Source organism: Acaromyces ingoldii (assembly GCF_003144295.1).
Source record: "Acaromyces ingoldii strain MCA 4198 unplaced genomic scaffold FA10scaffold_2, whole genome shotgun sequence".
In the NCBI taxonomy this organism is placed as follows: Eukaryota; Fungi; Basidiomycota; class Exobasidiomycetes; order Exobasidiales; family Cryptobasidiaceae; genus Acaromyces; species Acaromyces ingoldii.
The window spans coordinates 3,357,748-3,371,247 of NW_020290248.1; the positions used below are offsets into that span (position 1 = coordinate 3,357,748).

The following is a 13,500-nucleotide window of genomic DNA, read 5'->3' on the forward strand; positions in this document are numbered from 1 at the left end:
TGACCAAGCTTGCGCCAAGAGAGTCACAGAGCCAAGAGACGATGCCGCACGATATCCCAGTCGACACTATCGAATGCCGCTCCACGAGCTCGCCAGACAGCAACCCCGACGATCGCGCTGAGTGATTCACCCGAAGAACAAAGGGAAAGAAGAAAAAAGGACAAGGAAAAGAAGGCGATAGGAGACAAAGGGGCCAACCGCGGCGGCGGAACCCATGGGCGAACCGCTCTGGATGGCAGCACAGAGGCTGTCGCCCCCTCGTAAGGGTGGCGTCCTCGACCTAGCTCAGCATTCGCCTCACCATCATGACGTCGATCCCGGCTCCCCGAAGCATATCTCGATCCTGTCCAACAAGAGCGGCTCGCCCCAACTCGCGCCGGGATCCCTTGGCGGTGTGGAACCGCAGCCGCCAGCGTCGAGGCCAACGAGGACTCTGGATGCGACAGCAGCCCCCTTCAAAATTAAGCCGGGCGCGCTTAGGCTGCCCGAGGCAGAGGCGATGCCTCCCCCGGCGCTGGCCATGTCCGCTGCTGTCCCTGCCCCTGTCACTGGCCCTGGCCCCGGCTCTGTCCCTGGCCCTCGAGGTCCATCACGTCGCGATCGCGATGGTGGGCGACGCCGTGAAGACAGACGTCCGAGGGGCGACGTGGACGAGCGATCGGAGATGAGCAGCGAGGGCAACCAGCGCCACTCGCATCGCCACCAGCATCACAATCACAATCACAGTCACAATCACCCACACCAGCACCATCACCACCATCACCACCAGCATCCTCTGCTGCAGCAACAGCAGCAACAGCACCAGCAACAGCACCAGCAGCCCAATCCTCGCGGTGGCCCTGATCCCTTTTCGAGGTCTTCGCGTCAGCGTAGGGCTGACGAGCGAGAGGGTGACCACCATCGGTCGGGCGGGCGACTCGACAACGACAGCGCTCGGCCAACCCAGGGTGGCAAGCTCTTTGATCCCAGACGCGACGACCCGGTCAAATTTGCAGCCATGAAGAAGCTCAGCAGCAACCAGGGCCTGAGCACCGCGTCTGCATCCAATTCAGTCATCTCGGCCTCAGATTCGAGGTCTCACACTTCGACCGAGCCGACTGCCCAGTCCAGCTCGGCCGCCTCAAGTGAAGGGCGGAGGAGACGGAGAGGGCCGGGTTCACGGGCCAACACGAACGATTCGGGCGATAAGGGCAGAAGCGGCGGTGGCAAGGGCCAAGGCAAGAGCGCAACGGCGGCGGCCACGGCGTCCGACACCAACGCATATGTCCTGGATCTGAAGCGAAGCTACGGCGAGATCAAGAAGCTGGAGCAGAAGCTGCAGGAGGAACATCGCCAGGCAAGCGACAAGCTCAAAGTCGGCGGGGGCAGTGGCGGTGGCGGTGCCAGTGGCAGCGGTAGTGGCGGCGGAGGTGATCTCAAAGGGGAAGCCGTATCTACGTTGCCGTCGTCATCATCCAAAAGGCAGCTCGTGGGCATCCTGGGCTCAGCCTCCACGCCTGGCTTTACAAGCAAGGGCGAACTAGACCACAGCTACTGGCTCCAGCTTGCTGCTCAGCATCGCCAGCTCGCCGAGCTCCATGCCGCATTTATGGACATGGCCCTCCGCCCTGGCCTTCCTAGCTCCCTCCACGCCCTTCCCGAGCAGTACAACATTCCCATCCGGCTCTGGCAGACGGGCTTCCACCTCTTTCTCGAGCGTGCACGCCAGTCCATGCCCAGCCACCACGAGGAATCGCCCGAGAGCAGACGGACGCGCGCCGAGCTGCTCGAGCACCTCACCGACTTTGTCTACTTTGCCTACAGCTACTACACCCATCTGCTCGAAAACGAAAAGTACAAGACGTTCAAGAGCCAGTGGGTCGAGAATCTGGGAGATCTGGCGCGGTCTCGCATGGCCGTTGCTGGTCTGCAGGCAAAGCTGAATGCCGAGGTGGGGCTCGGGTCGCCGACGCCTACACAGGAAAAGAGGCTCTCGTCGTCACTCTTGCTGCCGCCAGCAGCGACAGACAAGGAAGATGATGGCACAAAGTCACCAGTGGGCGACGACGCGGCCGACGATGCTTCGGCCGGTGTCGTCGAGGGAAAGGCCAAGGGGCCAACCAAGGCTGCGCAGCAGCAACGAGCAAGCATAGGCAAGGCAGCTCTCGACGATTGGGATCTCGAAGAGCGCGAAACGTGGCGAACGACGGCACGAGACTGGTACGCACGAGGCCTGGCCGAGCTCCCGGGCACTGGTAGGCTCCACCACCATCTGGGTGTGTTGAGTCGGCCCGACGACCTGCGGGTGCTCCATCATTTTTGCAAGGCGATGACGTCGTCGAATCCCTACTCGGGCGCGCGCGAGTCGATGCTGCCCCTCTTTGAGCGAGAAAGCCAGGCCAAGAGGGTGCAGCCCGACGCCGGCTTGATCGACCTCTTTGTCCACCTCCACGGCATGCTCTTTACCAAGATCCAGCTCGACGACTTTGAGCACGTCTTTTTGCGGTTCAAGGAACGGCTCGAGTCGACGACGTCGCCATGGTCTGACGACGATATTGGCCAGGCGACTTGGATGATGATGGCTACTATCAACATCTCGGCATTGCTAAACTACAGCTCCTCTTCGTCGCACTTGTCCCCTCCTTCGCACGACTCCAGCAGAAAAGGTTTCCAGGAGGGTGAAGGCAAGAGTGCGAGCACGAAAGGCCAAAAGAGAAAAGAAGGAGAGGCTGCGCGTCTTGGTGACGATGACAACAATGATGGAGATAAAGGGGATAAAGAGGAGACGGAGGCAGATGAGGGACATCAAGGGAAAGATGACGATGACGAAGAAGAGGAAGACGACGATGAGGAGCCTGAGAGAGACGACGGCGAGGATGAGGTCGGCGCGGAGGAGACTCCTGTGGAAGAATTCGTCGAGCCGCCCGTCACTCTGCAGTACGCCATCCGACTGACCTTTGACATCTTCTCGACGCTCATTCGCACTGCGCTCGATGAATTTCGAGCGGCGAGCAGCTCGCCTGCCAGTTGGCACCTGAACCCCTATGTGACCATGGTCCTCACCTTCTTTTGCCACGAGGCCAAGCAGTCGACGACGCTTCGCAGCATCGAGGAGTACGTTCCCTGGACGGACATCATTGCTCTGGGCAATTCGATGCCCACGGGACGCACCATTGACCCTCGCAAGGATGTGGCGACCAAGATTCGGGGCGATGCTGTGCCGCTGCCCGAAGACTGGTGCCTGCGAGGAATGGCGTGGGTGAGCAGGCGGGTGTACGAGCACGGCTTCTGGAAGTCTCGAAGCGATCGAAACGGCCTCGGGCTCGTTTTTGAGAGCGAGGTGGATGTCCTACAGCGAATGACGGAGGCCACCATCGACGACGTCTTCGATGTCGAGGCGGCCACCGACGATGACGAGGATGGCGACAGTCAGGGCTTGACGGACGACCAAGGGCGTCGCGAGCCTTCGACATTGGGAGCGCTTGGAAGAGAGGTCAAGGCGAGGCCCAATCTGCTGGACCTTCGCTGGAAGCGAGTGGCATACGCCATTACGATCCTGGCAAAGACGATCCCAGGCTTGGACTACGACGCCGATGCAAACGAGGGCAACGGTGCGCTCGTTCTTTCATCGCCGCTCGCAGACAAGGTGGAGGCATGGTTCCTGGAGAAAGAGGCAGACGAAGCCAGGATACGCGTGGAGAAGCTAAAGGTCATGACCCGCGAGGATGAGGGAGACGAGGAAGAAGGGGAGACCTCGCTGAGTGAGGAAGATGATGAGGAAGAGGAAAACGACGACGACTCGGACGAGATCAAGGAACTCAAGGTTGGTCAGCGCGGCCCATGCCGGCCATGCTTCTGTGTCCAATTGCTTACAAACCATTTCCCCTAATTCTACCACTCTAGAGACGCCGTCGTGAGCTGCGCCGACTGCTCCGAGATGGTAGATCATTTGTGGTGTCGTCTCCTCCGGCTCAAAAGAAGTCGACCCATGGCAAGACGCAAAAGAAGCCAAAGAGCAAACGTGGCAAGCTCGACATAGTGCCCGGCTATACGATCCTGCTCCTCGACACCAATGCCATGCTGACGGCGACAAGCGTGCTGGAGAAGCTCGTTGAGTCAGGCAAGTGGACTAGCGTCGTTCCTCTGGCGGCCCTGACCGAGCTCGAAGGGCTCAAGAACCGGCCAGCGCCCATTGGCGAACGTGCAAAGGCGGCAATCGAGTACATGGAGCGCAACATCAGGGTCAAGTCCAAGTGGCTCAAGGTGCAGACAAGCCGTGGAAATTATCTCCCCGACTTGCGTTTCCGGACCGAGGATATCGACTTTGCCTACGGTATGCACCAGGACGACAACGACGACGAGGAGACCAGGGTGGCTCGGAGCATCGACGAGGTCATCCTCGGATGCCTCGCTTGGCAGGAGAGCCATTTTGTCGATCGGCTCAATCTCATGGCAGAACAGCCGGAAAGAGAACGGAGCAAGGTCAAGCCAACGACAGCCAAGGCTGTCCTGGTCACTCTGGATCGCAATCTCAGGCTCAAGGCGCGCTTTCGTGGCCTCGTCGCAATCGGTCCCAGCGAGCTCGTTGACGTCCTCGTCGCTGGCAAGGGCTGATGACAATGTCCTGTTCTGCTTTTAGGATTACTTCTTTTTTCTCCGGCCTTTGGTCCTCCTAAGGTCGGATCTTTTCTCGCCTCTGCAGGCGGTGCGAAGCGCCTCGCACGTCACCAGACTGCCGCAAAGGGTCACCTCTCTCACCTGGCTTTCACAAGGCAAGGCCGAGGTTCGAAGAGCAGGCGCCTCAGTGATGCACCACCTGCCGAGGCGCAGAGGCTTCAGAGAGCCCGACACACTGCAGTAGGAGGCCAGCTCATGGACGTGGTAATTGTACTGTACTTAGGCCTGCATTTCTGCTCTTATCTCAATCGATGGAGAATTTGGGGCTAGCGATGCATGTGGTCTGTGCTCGACTTGCGCGTCGGCGCGTTTTCTCACTTCAAAACCCCCACCACCACCGCTAAGCCACGCAAACTCACCCTGTCTCTCTGTGCCTCCGATTTGTCGCTTCGCTGCGTGACTCCCATAACGACAACGACGAGTTCCTTGCCTGCATATCTCTCTCTCTCTTCTCTCTTCTCTCTTCTTTCGTCCCTACATCTTGTTCCATCTTCGCTCTGATCTCTCATCCTCGTCCTGCATATGCAATCACGTCAAAACCAGAATGCTCAGCCTGCAAAAAATTTCTCCACTTTGCCGACGACCAATGAGCAACAGCAGCAACAGCCGACGCCTCACGCAAGAGGTGCAGCGACAGCGACGATAATGGCCTCTCGTGACGATAGCGAGCGGTCCAGCACTACCACACAGCCGACGACACGTCAGCACCAGCAGCCGTCCAGACAACCAGGCACCAGTGCTGACTCGAGCAGATATGCAAAGCTTGATGGCGTCCTTCTCCATTTTTACGCAAAGACATCGGCCGTCGTGGCCAACTGTCGGCTTTCTCACTACGATGACGGCGAGCAACAATCGTCGGCGGACCCCTCGTCGACTGCAGGTGGCGCCTCCGGCAGCCGGACGGGCACACGAAGAGCGACCGCTGGTAAATGGGTGAGTCTTCAAGATGTCGAGCGAGGGAACAGAAAGTGAGCTGACATCGTCTCTTATAGTTTGCCCTAGAGATCGAAGAACTCGACATCTTTCGCGATGAGCTGCGGCTGTGGCAGAAGCCGTCGCTGCTCATACCCCCTTCAGTCCTCGACTCGATCTCGGCTTCCTCGTCATCCTCCTCTTCATTGGTCGGTCCTCAACCCCCGTCGCCTTGGCCAAGCTACGTCCCACCGATGATCCTCGACGTTATCCTGGACACTTCGGGCCTCGATCCTGATAAGCACGTGCTCATGATCGAAGAGCCAAATGGGGATGATGGTCCGCCAGCTAAGGTCAAGGCTTTTCCTCAGGATTCATCCTCGACCGCTGCTTCCAGATCGATTGTGTTGGAGAGCTGGAGGCTCGACTTTGCCCTCTACGGCCCACCGAGCCCGCCGGAGCTGCCGACGCTGTACAAGCGCTCAATCATCCATTTCAGGCAGCTCCAGACGCTCTTACTTTCCCTTCCTTCGCAGGGGCTCTTTAGGAGGCTGCAGAAGACCCGACAAGAGTCTCTTGCGCAACGGGGAACACCTCAAGAGGCAAGCGAAGGCGGCGGGCGAAGAAGCGAGTGGGACGAGGACGAGGCGAACGCACTCAAGCTTGGTGTCAGGATGGCCATTGGGCAGCCCGCGGCAGACGACGTCGGTATATGCGGTCTGCGCGAGCCGCTGGGCAGTGCCGCAGAGAGGCTGGCTCAAGGGGACCGAAAGGCGGCCATGGACGTGACGGAGACTTTTGCATTCAGTCCCATGATCAATGCTCTGGGATCGCTCAACTTCTCTGTTGAATACCGGAGCAATGCAGACATCTTTGTCGAGGAGCTGGAGAAGCCGCCGACTTCGAACCTGACCGAGATCGAGATGGACGAGGACTACTTCAGGCCAGCAAAGGATCGCTTCACGTCGGCGAGACAGCAGGCGCAGGGAGGTGTTTCTGCAAAAGATCACCCGAAGTCGCTCCTGTCTGCTACTTCGCAACGCAGAGCAGTCGTGGAAGGTCTACCGCCAAGTTCATCGCCATCATTGCCAGTTGGAGTTGGAACGACGCCGCCGAACGAAGGAAATCTGTCTAGCCCATCGCCCTCTCCGTTATCTTCGCCTCTACCTCCAGGTGGTAGCGGTGCAGGAGTGCAACAGCAGCAACAAGCGAGCGTCTTCACCCCATCTGCCGCGGGTCGGCCGGTCGCCGGTCTGTCTGGTCTCCGTAGGAGCCCGTCCGTCTCTGCGGGTGTCTATGGCACGAGCCCCGGCTCGGCTGCCATTGGGCCCACGCCTCCGAGTCCAGCATTGGCTGCTGCTTTATCATCGACGAGCGAGGCTGCGTTCTTGACGCACAACAGAAGGGGTAGCAGCGGAACAAGCGAACGTCGGCTCAGGACGTTGAGCAGCTTGATCGGAGGAGTTCAGCCGGACAGGAGTAGCCCGCCCTCTCCCACGACGACATCCGCAGGCGCTGTCTCAGCCGGAACTGCACCTTCTTCATCTGCAGCCTCAGCATCGAGACCGATCGGCGCAAGGACTGCGACAGCTGCCGCTGCCAGGGAATTCGCCTCCTCGCTCAGGTCCGGCTCGTACAGTCCCTCGTCGCCTTCACCGCTAGCGCAGCAATTATACGGCGGCTCGTACTCTCGTCTTTCCTCCAGCCCTTCGACTCGAGGGGTTGGTCCTGTACCCGGACCGGGGGCCATCCAAGCAGTACCGCTCTCGGGCAGCTCTAGCCTTCGCTCTGTCTTCCAGTCCTACACGCCTTCCCAATCACAGTCACATTCCCAGGCCTCCCTGTCTTCCTTGTCCCGCACGCCTCCACGCTCCCTCACGACGGAGTCTAGGCCGTCGGGCTTCTCCTCGTCCTCACTAGGGCTAGTTGGTGCGGCAGACCCCTCGACGCATTTGAGCACGACGAGCGACAAAGCTGAAGGGGAAGGGAGCGAAGAAGGAGGGAGACAGAGGCCGACAGTACAGCCGCAGATGATCAAAAGGTATAGTTCCTCGTTCAGCTATCGCCAAGGCAGGGCTGCCGCCGCGACGGCTTCATCTGGGGAAGGCAGCGCAGGAGGCAGCAGTGTGGGAGGAGTGGCAATCGGCGGAGCTTCAGGCTCAGGAGGCGGGAGCGACGGGCATCAGCAGCAAAGCGATGCACCATATTCCCGGAGCTGGCAGTCGAGGCTGGAGCAGCGCCAGCAATTCGTTAGCGGAGGGAGCAGCGTGTGGCCTGGTTCAAGTTTTGGGTCGGGTCCGAGAAGCTTGGAGGGTGCAGGCCCAGGGGCTCTTCTCGCAGGTGGAGGCTTCTCTCCAATGATTCGAGGCACACCGCGGCAGATGCAGCAGCGTGGATCGAGAAGATCAGTCGGCAGCCAGGGAGATGAAGGCTTGGACGACTTGGTCAAAATGATCCAAGAGGGCAGCTCCCCTTCACCATTGTCCTCTCCAGCACATGGCAAAGATGCTGGCTCTGCTTCAGCTCCCCCTCTGCCTCCGGCGCCCGAAGAGGTGACCCATGCCGGAGGAGGATTTGCCACGAGAAAGACACCGACGACACCACCGTCGTTCTCAGGCTCTTCGAGTTCGACCTCGTCAGGCCCTCTGACGCGGAAAGGTGGCCTTTTCACGTCGATCCGAGGAGGTGGACACGCATTGAGCAGGAGTCAAGTCGACGAGATGCTCCATCGGATGCAGCATTCCGTTAGAGAGATGAGCACGACGACTGCTGCTGCCACCCCAAGGTCCGCAGAGCCGTCTTCTCCCGTTCAGCAACGAGCGACAAGTCTGGGAACGAGTGCATCGTCAGGAGAGGGTGTGCACCCTTATGGTACTTCGCCTAGCTTTGCGAGAAGTCCTTTGAGCAGAGGCGCCTTCACGGCCACAGGAGCAGCTTCGACGAGGAACCAACCTGCGACGTCGGCAGTGGCGGCTCCGAGCTCCTCTCCGAGCAATGTTATTTCGACAGGAGACGAGCACGGGCCACGCTCGCCTCCGCTCGCTGCACGGAGGAGACAGACGCCATTGCGGCATGACAATGACGACTTGCCGGAGGAAGAGGAGCAACAAGGGTCAGCGGTGCAGGAGCAAGCAGCAGGCTACCGTCATCGCCTTCCGACGCTTTCTACATCCTCCGAAGACGGCCATCACGCCTTACAAGAGGATTCTAGGACAATTGAAGAGACGAACTCTCCCACAGCCTCTTCCACCACCACGAAAGCCGCGCAGACGACGACTGATATCAGCGCTGAAGGAAACGCATCCGGCGCACCCATCTCGTACGATCCTCTTGAAGATGAGGCTGTTGGCCAACTTGAACTGCACTCACCTTCTTCGCCTTCTTCGTATGTCCACGATCCACCCTCGTCGGCCTCTTCGCCCTCTTCGCACCATCACTATCGCCAGCCACCGCGACATCACACGCACGACGCGGAGCTTGCACGCGACTTTGGCAACCAGGTAGCGTCCACGAGGGGCTATCACCACTACTCGCCTTCGGCCTCGTCTGCTGCGGTGGGCACAGCAGCGGCCAGACGCACTACGGGTATCTCGCCCTGGAGAAACCGTAGCTCGGCCTCCGCTTCGACGAGATCTGCCGCGGCTGCGGCAGCAGCGGCAGCCGTGCAGCAGCATCAGCGCGGTGTTGGCGCAGCTGGCGGAGGCAACGGAGCAAGTGCTGGCTCGGGGAGCGGTAATGGCAATGGACAAGGAGGGGTTGGAGGAGGAGTAGGGGGCAACGGCGGGGGTGGAGCCGCCTCGCCCATGCGCTTCCAGTCGCCTTCTCGATCTGACACCTCAGAATGAGGTCTACCTACCGCTTGTCTCTGTTCTGTCCTTTGCCCTTCCATTGTTTGTACTTTGCAAGTAACCAATGCATCCCAGCCCTTCCTCGCGCCACTTGCGCTCGCTGGTCAACAATGCCCACTCGCTATAGAACAAATGTGATAGGCATTATAGTGATACAAAGTTACAAGAGTCGCGGATTAAGCGCTCATACAGGAAAGACTGTCGTGAAGCCTACCCGCGCTGATGACTAAAAAGAATGCTGTTGTTGTTGTTGTTGTTGTTGTGGCTGCTGTTGCTGCTGCTGCTGTTGTTGTTGTTCTTGCTTTCTCCTACAGAATTCCACCCTTTCTGCTCTGTACTTTCTCGCCCCCTCTGCCGACTCTCTCGCATGCTCAGACCCGGCCTTTCCAAAGGCATCGAGTAGGCGGATGATGTTGTCGCCATGCCTCCACAGCAGCGCGCCTTGCTCCTTGGACGCCACCGGTGGGTACTCTGGCGCAATGTCCTTTGTCCGCTCGTCCTTCTCGCCATTGCCCACTTGTCCCGACGAGGACTGCATCGCATAGTACTCGCGCCACTTGGGCCCGCTCACTTCGATCTCACTCGCCATTGCAAAGCTGTGCCGGGCAAAAGTGGCCAGGTGTCGAGGCCATCTCATGGCCCGAAGCGACTTGGGGATCGAGACGCCTGCGGCTGTGCCGACTTCGCCCTCTGTGTCTCGCGTCGATGAGGAAGACTGCGGGGAGGAGTGCGAATAGGACCGCCGATGGGCGCTGTTCCTCTCTTCAGACAAGGAGGCTTCCTTTTCCTGGTCTTCGAGCAACGAAAGAGCTGTGCAGACGACTTGATCAAGCTCGTACAGAGGGTACGAAGAGTAGAGGCCAGGGTCTCTCCGCGTCGTGGTTCGCCTCAGCCTTCGTCCAGTCAGCGGTGCGACGTAGTATGAAGACGACAAGTCCGGCGAGACGACACTGCTGTAGCCGTTGCTGTGGCTCGAGTTGACGCCATTCGTCACTTGCGCCTGCCGTGGTCCTTGCTCCAGAGGTTGCGAAAGAGGCAAAGAAGAAGTGTGGAACTCATACATGGTCTTCTCATCAATCTTCGGCACCAGCATCCGACCGAAAGCTCCGGGTCCCTGGACTTGCACTTGAGTCTGTTGACAGTGGTGCTCCGCTTGCTCCTGTTGGTATTGGGGAGCGACCGATTGCATGAAGGACTCGTAGATGATGATGGAAGAAATGAGGCGGTAGACCATGACCTCCAGCATGCGGTGATGCATGAAAGCGCTGACCGCCAAGGGTCGGTCTTTTCCGTCTCCTTTGACCTCGGGCAAGGCGTGTCGGACAGTGTCGAGACCCTCTTCGAAGAAGTCGATGGTCGACTGCAGATCCGGCTGCTCGATGAGATCTTGGAGAGGAGTGTGCAGCATGATAGCGCAGAGATTGTTGAGGTGGAAGCTCCTGTGAATCAGATAGAGGAGACGACTCTGGAAACCACGTTTCATTGGTTGCCAGGCGGAGCCGGCATGAATGTCGTCGTCGTCGACTGGCAGGTTGACCTTCATACCAGAGAGGTCGAGTGGTTCCATGCCTGAGCCCGATACGACGCTGGATTGTGTCCACACGTACGACGTACAGACAAAGGCCAAGCATCGCCGAAGGCCTTCTCTGTCGACGACTTCGGTAATGTAGCCTCGAGCATCGCAGCGTCGAGGCGTCGGAGTGTCCTCGGGGAGCAGCGAGATCCTTTCCTTGGGAATGTGCAGCACCTCTTGGCCGTCAAGAGACTGCAGATCCCAGGCCACGACGATGTCAAAGAGCCAAGCTTTGAGCTGCGTCATGGTCACACTCCTAATGCCGTCCTCAGAGGCGGCCATGTCGAGGCACCAGCCCGTCTGAATGAGCTGGGGATCAACGTCGCCTCGCACAATGATATCGAGTAGAATGCTGTGGGCTTCGTTCCACATCCTCCGCGCAAACACCAAAAGGTCGTCTCGCTTGTCGCCTCGCAGGACACCCTCTGGCGAGAGCCAACTGAGGACTGTCTCCTGCTCGCCCACCCGTTCGAGATCGTCGAGGCATCGTGCCGAGGGAATCAAGAGTTCTCGATGTGACAGTAGTGACAACAAGGCCAGTATGATGTGAGCGGGAGGCTCGGGCGCTTGTAGGCCTGGAGCTGTGCCGAAGAGATAGCGCCCAGGAAAGAGCTTGGTGGCAGCATCGAGCTCGGCAAACTGCAGCAGAGCAAGGGCGACAAAAGGCCGGTCATCGTCTGTCAGATGATCTCGCAGTTGCTTCAAGGATTGTGTCAGCAACATAAGACAGCAGAAGCATGTTAACAGGATGCAGACTCACCTCGACCAGGACAGCCGCCCGCGTCCTAGGAGCATCGTTGTCGTGAAAGGGCAGTGTCGAGGGAGTCCAATTGGAGAGCTGTGGCAAGCGGATGTCTGCATCGCTCTCCTTCTCGTGGGAGGAGCCATGCCAATTAAGGGATGGATGGAACGGATCATTGGGAATGGAGGGTGTCGGACGCAGCGAGTTATTTCGACTGGCGGAATGCGAGGAAGCTGCGCTCGAAGAAGGAGAAGAGGCGTTGGACCCCATGAGAGAGCGAAGCGTACTTCTCGGATTGTTCGAGGGCGAGGTAGGCAGCCAGAGTGGTGCGGTTGCGACGAAGCCAGATAAAGGCTGACGTTGGTAGGAGTGGCTCCTCGACGGGGTCAGGATGGAGTCGGCAGAGGGCATTCGGCCTGTTTGCCATGACGGAGGCTGGTACTGGCCAGAATCGGGCGAGTGCAGACGGGGATCGATCGGAGGGGCAGCCACATGGTGGTACGAAGACGACGGATACGAGGGCACCCTGAAATGGCTAGGATTCGGCTCGTTCGGCATCCTTGCCGGTGGTTGGAGCGGTGGCACTGGTGCTGGTGGCGGAAAAGCTCGAAGAGGCAAGGAGGCCGATGAGGGAGCCTGCTGCACCTGCAGCGGATCAGGAATGGCCACCGAGCTGTTTGGTGGACGAGACTGAAGCGCAGACACATAGGCATTTCCAGCGCTGATCTGAGAGCGAGGAGCGCCTCGTGCTTCTGCCTCTTCCTTTGACGAATGCATCCTGCGCTCTTCGGCTGCCACGGAAGAGGCAGAGGCCTTGTTGCCCTTCTTTGGTCCTCGTGGCTTGCGATTCCAGTCGTAGGAGCATAGCTCCGAGGCCAGCCGCATGACCTCCAGCTCCATGCCCGGATCCGTCGTACCTGGTCCACCCCCGCCGACGACGACGCCGTTGGGCTGCTTGTACGGCATGCGCGACAAGGAGTTGCGGATCCTCGAGACGCAGCTGTCGCACGGCTGGTCACCGTTGCACCGTCCCTTGCTCTTTCGACACGGTTCGCACGCCGCCCAGATCTGCGTGAGACGAAATTAGCAGCGGATCGATGCGCATGGGTGAAGGGGAAGAAGTCATCCGATACTCACCCTCCTCTTCTTGTTGGCGCCTGCGAGCTCGCCATCGGGCGGCGCAGGCTCATCGGCCGCGCGCACCTTCATCATAGCACTCATGGTCCATCCCTTGTCACCGACAACTGGCTAGCTAGCTGGCAGGGTGTCTGGCTGGCTGGATGGGTCGGCTGATTTTGAGGAACGAGTTCAAGAAGGAAAGGTCGAGGCGCTGCTCCTTGGTGGCACCCCAGGGCGTTCTCTTCGGATCTAGGTGTCCGACGGTGGAGCAAGCATGCCCTGCTTCGATGCCTTATCTCTTCTCGTTGGCGCCTTTGGAAGGAGTGCCTCTGTCAAGGACGTTGTGAGATGGACGACGGGTTGGCTCGGTCTACCTAAATTGCACTAACACTAGAACGTAATACCCTCTTTTTTTTTCGAGGTGGGTGTCCCGTACGGATGCAAAAGGCTGCATGACACAAATTGGATTTCAAGCAGCCCGTCTTGCCCTCTTGCTCGGCCGCGGGTAATGCTACATAGAAAGGAGAGAGACCGAAATAAGAAATTAAATAAAAGTGAGACTGAGAAAAGAGCTAAGATCACTGTACTGCCACGGTAGTTAGTAGAGTAGTATTTCTGCTACTGCTACCTCTCGGGTCCCGGGGAAGCAG

At 59.1% G+C, this 13,500-nt stretch overlaps 3 protein-coding genes across 3 annotated transcripts; 2 read left to right on the forward strand and 1 right to left on the reverse strand.

Annotated features, from left to right (window-relative positions):
- Positions 1 to 214: 214 nt before the first annotated feature.
- FA10DRAFT_293216 (hypothetical protein) lies at positions 215 to 4,593 on the forward strand (the record flags this gene model as incomplete). The annotated part of the gene is made up of 2 exons (XM_025524414.1): positions 215 to 3,802; positions 3,883 to 4,593. The coding sequence occupies 2 exons, from the start codon at positions 215 to 217 to the stop codon at positions 4,591 to 4,593; spliced, it is 4,299 nt and encodes a 1,432-aa protein (XP_025379638.1).
- A 1,009-nt stretch (positions 4,594 to 5,602) lies between these two features.
- On the forward strand, positions 5,603 to 7,348 carry FA10DRAFT_259620 (hypothetical protein; the record flags this gene model as incomplete). The annotated part of the gene is made up of 4 exons (XM_025519978.1): positions 5,603 to 5,624; positions 5,659 to 6,558; positions 6,742 to 6,952; positions 7,081 to 7,348. 4 exons carry the CDS (start codon positions 5,603 to 5,605, stop codon positions 7,346 to 7,348), a joined length of 1,401 nt encoding a protein of 466 aa, XP_025379639.1.
- Positions 7,349 to 9,527: 2,179 nt separating this feature from the next.
- On the reverse strand, positions 9,528 to 13,228 carry FA10DRAFT_92237 (hypothetical protein). The gene is made up of 3 exons (XM_025525786.1): positions 12,869 to 13,228; positions 11,750 to 12,799; positions 9,528 to 11,688 (listed from the first exon to the last, which is right to left on the reverse strand). The coding sequence occupies exons 1-3, from the start codon at positions 12,950 to 12,952 to the stop codon at positions 9,643 to 9,645; spliced, it is 3,180 nt and encodes a 1,059-aa protein (XP_025379640.1). The 5' UTR covers positions 12,953 to 13,228; the 3' UTR covers positions 9,528 to 9,642.
- Positions 13,229 to 13,500: the final 272 nt, after the last annotated feature.

Excerpts from the sequence above, each read along its gene's own strand:
- FA10DRAFT_92237 (XM_025525786.1), bottom strand. The coding sequence starts at position 12,952 with ATGAGTGCTATGATGAAGGTGCGCGCGGCCGATGAGCCTGCGCCGCCC. Across the intron at positions 12,800-12,868 it reads GCGCCAACAAGAAGAGGAGG|ATCTGGGCGGCGTGCGAACC; the intron begins GTGAGTATCGGA and ends CGTCTCACGCAG. Across the intron at positions 11,689-11,749 it reads GGGCGGCTGTCCTGGTCGAG|CAACTGCGAGATCATCTGAC; the intron begins GTGAGTCTGCAT and ends CAATCCTTGAAG.